The sequence below is a fragment of the Procambarus clarkii genome, chromosome 39 (assembly GCF_040958095.1).
Source record: "Procambarus clarkii isolate CNS0578487 chromosome 39, FALCON_Pclarkii_2.0, whole genome shotgun sequence".
Taxonomy (NCBI): Eukaryota; Metazoa; Arthropoda; class Malacostraca; order Decapoda; family Cambaridae; genus Procambarus; species Procambarus clarkii.
The window spans coordinates 28,935,954-28,942,453 of NC_091188.1; the positions used below are offsets into that span (position 1 = coordinate 28,935,954).

The 6,500-nt window shown below is 47.0% G+C and overlaps 1 protein-coding gene across 1 annotated transcript in view; it reads right to left on the reverse strand.

Moving 5' to 3' along the window:
• Positions 1 to 281: 281 nt before the first annotated feature.
• Positions 282 to 6,500, reverse strand: part of LOC138372660 (proteoglycan 4-like) — an 18,512-nt gene continuing 12,293 nt past the window's right edge. The window contains exon 3 of the mRNA XM_069338162.1: positions 282 to 594. Coding sequence (XP_069194263.1) covers positions 282 to 594 — 313 coding nt within the window. The remainder of the gene's footprint in view (positions 595 to 6,500) is intronic.

Consider the following 6,500-nt stretch of genomic DNA (forward strand, 5'->3'; position numbering starts at 1 on the left):
ACTTGCTGACCTAATGAGAGAGGGAGCAGGGAAGGGGTAAGATGCTTGCATGTGGCAACAACAACAGCAATAACAGCTGCTGCTGCTGTTGTTGTAGTTAAAATACAGCAGCAAAAGCATTCACCTGATATACATTGAAAAAATGCTGAAGATACACTCAAAAACACTTGAAAACACTCCAACATACTCTAAAATACACTGGAATACATTCGAAAACACTCGAAAAGTAATCAACATACGCAACCGCACTCGAAATACACTCCGATACACTCATAATATTTTCAGGTTTTTCCGGGTTTATCTACCAGGATCCTCCGCAGCTCTTCCAGGCTGCTACACCGTGAAGTCTTCCTTGAGCAACAATGGTGCTTCACCACTGGTATCACAGAAGCATGTGAAACTTCTTTCCACTGCTCCTCTTCCCACAGCTTGAGGTCCTGCTCCTCACTATATGGCTGCTCTTCCACAGAGCTCAGTACCTTCCACAACCTTGAAGTCTCATCAACTATTCCCTCTCTGCTGGCCTCGAAGTTCTCAGCAACTTCTTCCCCAGACAAACCAGCAACCCATCGACACGCCAATAAAAATGTTTCCCTATAAACACATAAACGAAATAATCCACACAATATGTTTACACCCAGCATCTCTCTGCTCTCTACATGCTGTGAGTGTGGACTCCCCCGTTTGGGCTGGTCCATCCTCCGCCCGGCCCGGCGGCCCTCAGGCAGATGGCGGCTGGCCCCTCAGTCACCTGCCAGCGCTCGGAGGAGATGGACGTCGCTCCGCCCTCCAGGCTGTTCCTCTATTTTTACTCTCTTATTCTAGGCCTTCTGCCTTATCAAAACATGACTAATGTATCAATAAACATTTGCTACGATCGCTGGGCACATGATCAACTATAGGCAATCACTGTAAACCGGTTAAAATTGTGCTTACCACATAAAGGTCTCCTGCAGGGCGCTCTCTGACGGGGCGGCGACACTTGTGGCGCCTCAGGCTACCCACAGAACTGCTTTAACTGTCCCCTCAACACCTTCTGCAGTTCCTGACTTGAGCTGACATGCCTCCTAACTTATTCCTCAGTCGAGACATCTGTCCACTTCCTTCCTCTTGAAGGTATATCAAACAGGGGGTTCCTCTCTAACAGGGGCTCAAACGCAGCACACCCTCCCCTCACGATTTCTTCAACTCAAGTGAGCCAAAGCTCCTCTCAAGCGAGCCTCACGTCTCCAGCAAACTCTCCACATCTTATTATCAGTCATTTATCTATATCCTGATTCACTGCCCATAATCTTAAATTGTTTATCAACTCTAACCAGTTATTTTACGTATGAATCTTCACCTCTATATTTCCTTGACCTTCTAGTCAGGTCAGGCCAGATAGAACAATTCTCAAAGGGGAGACTCGTTTTTCGGCTACCTGGGATCAAAACACCAGGTACCTGAGAATCTATAAGATTCATTAGTATCTAGTCTTAATACCTTCCATCAAAAATACCTCGTGCAACACTAATATACCACTGAACGAACATTGTAATCCATGTAATAACAAAATGAATGTTATTTGGGTTATGAACATTCAGGATTGATTGATGCATGTGGCATAGTTCATCAACAAGGGTAATGTTTGTTGATATTCTCGTCTGGAGTGAGGTTTGCGGCGCCAGGAAGCGTGCTAATGTACCTAGATAATCACGCCACAGAACAGGCGAGATTAATTCAGCATGGAGCTGGTCGAGTTCTGGTGGTCCATCTCCCACTGGCTGAATCTGAGCGGCCCACCTTTTCCTGGGACGGGTCTGGGCGGCCCACGACTGGCAAGCCGCTGATCATATATGCCAGTGGACGACCAGAGTGGGAGAGAGGGGCCAGACTTGTGGGAGAGAGGCTAGTGCTAAGATTGAGTGGGTCAAGCAGGGAGAGTATGGGACAGGCTAGAAGAGACGGAACCTGGGTGGGAGAGAGGGAGGGGATTCAGGGGTGTAAGAGGAGGAGGCCTGGCTGGGGGAGAGGATTCCTCATGTTTAATTAAGTCCTCATAAACGCCTCAGACAACCAAGGCTATCAACAAAACATTAACCCTACAGACATGCTGGAATGGACGTAGTTATGTGCGAGGAAGACATTTGCAGGAGAGTTGGGGCGTGGAAGAGAGCGGAACTGGGTATCTCTCAATCCAGGTCGGATACCACCATTCAGGTACCATCCAGGGGCTGGGATGAGGGAGAGGATGAAAGGGTTTCTGAATTAGGTTCGTTGATAGTCATTGCTGTTGGTAGGTGGTCGTTTGTGTTCAGTGGTGGCCTCTTTCTATGAGGGTGTTTAGGAAATGGTGGTTGTTTGAGAGTGCTATGTCTCGTTAGCCGCTATAGCCTTGTCTGGCGTACCTTTACCTTGCTGGGATGCGTAAGCTGCGATGCCTGGATCCAGATTTAAAGGATTTCTGTTCCTTATTATATTGTGTAAGGTTTCTCCTGCCTGTTTCTCCCGTGTCTCCTGTGTTTCTTAGATCTCCCAGGAAATAGGCAGGCCTCTTCCTTGCGATGAGTTAGATGATACTATGACATATGAGTTAGATGGTTCAGACATATCCCTGGGAGGGATATGTCTGAACCGTTGTGAGATTGTGTGCTTGTAACCCTCTCCGATTGTGGTAATGGGATGATTGTTCTGGAGTTATATTTATCGATATCTTTGGTTAATCTCTTGGGTCTCACTTGACGAAGGGAAGACGATCTTGTGTGTGTGTGGTCTCCTCTGTGTCTTGGGTTTCTGTGTCTGAGTCTGTGTCTCAGTCTGTGTCTGAATCTGTGTATGTGTCTATGTCTGTGTCTAAGTCTGTGTGTGAGTCTGTGTGTGTTTGGTTAGCATTATGTTCGAGGTCTCCCACAGTTCCTTGGCCATCATTTTCTACGTAAAGTCTTTCTGTGATGTTTCTAGATTATGGTTCACCGTTTGTGGAATTACTGTTTGCTATACCCTCTATATTGCTGGTCCCTTGCCCCTTGTTGGGAGGTGACATTTGCCGCAGTTGTGATCCGTCAGTGTTATTAAACATTAGAGATTTTATGATATTTAAGGGAGAGTTGTGTCCTTCCCTAACCAGCCTCCACACACACACACACACACACACACACACACCCTCCTAACCCCACACACCCCTCCCTGCCTCCCTCCTCCTCACCCCCAACACCCCCTCCTGCCTCACAACTGCTCATCAATTCCCCAACGCAAGATTTACAGAAGCTGAAATATAAATTAGTGGAGCTTTCCCAAGAATCCCTTTGTCTCCCGCTGGCCACGGTAGTAATCCCTATCTGATGCCCAACACAACCGCTCCATTACCTCCCCGCACTCAAAGTAGCCCTCAAGTGTCTGTATTAGATTGGTCTGCGCACAGGCACAAATACTCAACCCAGGCTGATGTTGATATACTCAGGCCTGGTCGACCTCGACCGACCAAGGCTGAGTATACCAACTGAGTATTCTGAGTGAGGCCGACAGACTCACTGGTATACTAACAATGGAAGTCAAACATATACCTCAAAGCTTTCCTCAACATGTTAATTAGTCAAGGAGGACTGGCAGAGCAGGCGACCAGCTCCACCCAAGCTGGCCAAAACAGATGACAGTGTGTGTGTGTGTATCTCTGAGGTCCACCTTCGTCACGATCACATGGAACGCAAATTGGTAATTAGCGTGACACGAGCAAGAGAGAGAGATAGAGAGGTCGTGGCCCACTTAACAAGCGCCAGAAACAAAGAAAGCTGACCTAAGCCGCCTCTCGGAGCTGACTGGTGACCTGGAACTAATTACTTCACACTTCTTAGTTAGCACGAGTGTGTGTGTGTGTGTACTCACCTAGTCACCTAGTTGTGTTTGCGGGGGTTGAGATCTGGCTCTTTGGCCCCGCCTCTCAACCGTCAATCAACAGGTGTACAGATTCCTGAGCCTATCGGGCTCTGTCATATCTACACTTGAAACTGTGTATGGAGTCAGCCTCCACCACATCACTCCCTAATGCATTCCATTTGTCAACCACTCTGACACTAAAAAAGTTCCTTCTAATATCTCTGTGGCTCATTTGGGCACTCAGTTTCCACCTGTGTCCCCTTGTGCGTGTTCCCCCTTGTGTTAAATAGACTGTCTTTATCTACCCTATCAATCCCCTTCAGAATCTTGAATGTGGTGATCATGTCCCCCCTAACTCTTCTGTCTTCCAGCGAAGTGAGGTTTAATTCCCGTAGTCTCTCCTCGTAGCTCATACCTCTCAGCTCGGGTACTAGTCTGGTGGCAAGCCTTTGAACCTTTTCCAGTTTAGTCTTATCCTTGACTAGATATGGACTCCATGCTGGGGCTGCATACTCCAGGATTGGCCTGACATATGTGGTATACAAAGTTCTGAATGATTCTTTACACAAGTTTCTGAATGCCGTTCTTATGTTGGCCAGCCTGGCATATGCCGCTGATGTTATCCGCTTGATATGTGCTGCAGGAGACAGGTCTGGCGTGATATCATCCCCCAAGTCTTTTTCCTTCTCTGACTCCTGAAGAATTTCCTCTCCCAGATGATACCTTGTATCTAGCCTCCTGCTCCCTACACCTATCTTCATTACATTACATTTGGTAGGGTTAAACTCTAACAACCATTTGTTTGACCATTCCTTCAGCTTGTCTAGGTCTTCTTGAAGCCTCAAACAGTCCTCTTCTGTTTTAATCCTTCTCATAATTTTAGCATCGTCCGCAAACATTGAGAGAAATGAATCGATACCCTCCGGGAGATCATTTACATATATCAGAAACAAGATAGGACCGAGTACAGAGCCCTGTGGGACTCCACTGGTGACTTCACGCCAATCGGAGGTCTCACCCCTGACCGTAACTCTCTGCTTCCTATTGCTTAGATACTCCCTTATCCACTGGAGCACCTTACCAGCTACACCTGCCTGTCTCTCCAGCTTATGTACCAGCCTCTTATGCGGTACTGTGTCAAAGGCTTTCCGACAATCCAAGAAAATGCAGTCCGCCCAGCCCTCTCTTTCTTGCTTAATCTGTGTCACCTGATTGTAGAATTCTATCAAGCCTGTAAGGCAAGATTTACCCTCCCTGAATCCATGTTGGCGATTTGTGTGTGTGTGTGTGTGTGTGTACTCACCTAGTTGTACTCACCTAGTTGTACTCACCTAGTTGTACTCACCTAGTTGTGTTTGCGGGGGTTGAGCTCTGGCTCTTTGGTCCCGCCTCTCAACCGTCAATCAACAGGTGTACAGATTCATGAGCCTATCGGGCTCTGTCATATCTACACTTGAAACTGTGTATGGAGTCAGCCTCCACCACATCACTTCCTAATGCATTCCATTTGTCAACCACTCTGACACTAAAAAAGTTCTTTCTAATATCTCTGTGGGTCATTTGGGCACTCAGTTTCCACCTGTGTCCCCTTGTGCGTGTTCCCCTTGTGTTAAATAGACTGTCTTTATCTACCCTATCAATCCCCTTCAGAATCTTGAATGTGGTGATCATGTCCCCCCTAACTCTTCTGTCTTCCAGCGAAGTGAGGTTTAATTCCCGTAGTCTTTCCTCGTAGCTCATACCTCTCAGCTCGGGTACTAGTCTGGTGGCAAACCTTTGAACCTTTTCCAGTTTAGTCTTATCCTTGACTAGATATGGACTCCATGCTGGGGCTGCATACTCCAGGATTGGCCTGACATATGTGGTATACAAAGTTCTGAATGATTCTTTACACAAGTTTCTGAATGCCGTTCGTATGTTGGCCAGCCTGGCATATGCCGCTGATGTTATCCGCTTGATATGTGCTGCAGGAGACAGGTCTGGCGTGATATCAACCCCCAAGTCTTTTTCCTTCTCTGACTCCTGAAGAATTTCCTCTCCCAGATGATACCTTGTATCTGGCCTCCTGCTCCCTACACCTATCTTCATTACATTACATTTGGTTGGGTTAAACTCTAACAACCATTTGTTCGACCATTCCTTCAGCTTGTCTAGGTCTTCTTGAAGCCTCAAACAGTCCTCTTCTGTTTTAATCCTTCTTATAATTTTAGCATCGTCCGCAAACATTGAGAGAAATGAATCGATACCCTCCGGGAGATCATTTACATATATCAGAAACAAGATAGGACCGAGTACAGAGCCCTGTGGGACTCCACTGGTGACTTCACGCCAATCGGAGGTCTCACCCCTGACCGTAACTCTCTGCTTCCTATTGCTTAGATACTCCCTTATCCACTGGAGCACCTTACCAGCTACACATGCCTGTCTCTCCAGCTTATGTACCAGCCTCTTATGCGGTACTGTGTCAAAGGCTTTCCGACAATCCAAGAAAATGCAGTCCGCCCAGCCCTCTCTTTCTTGCTTAATCTGTGTCACCTGATCGTAGAATTCTATCAAGCCTGTAAGGCAAGATTTACCCTCCCTGAATCCATGTTGGCGATTTGTCACGAAGTCCCTTCTCTCCAGATGTGTTACCAGGTTTTTTCTCA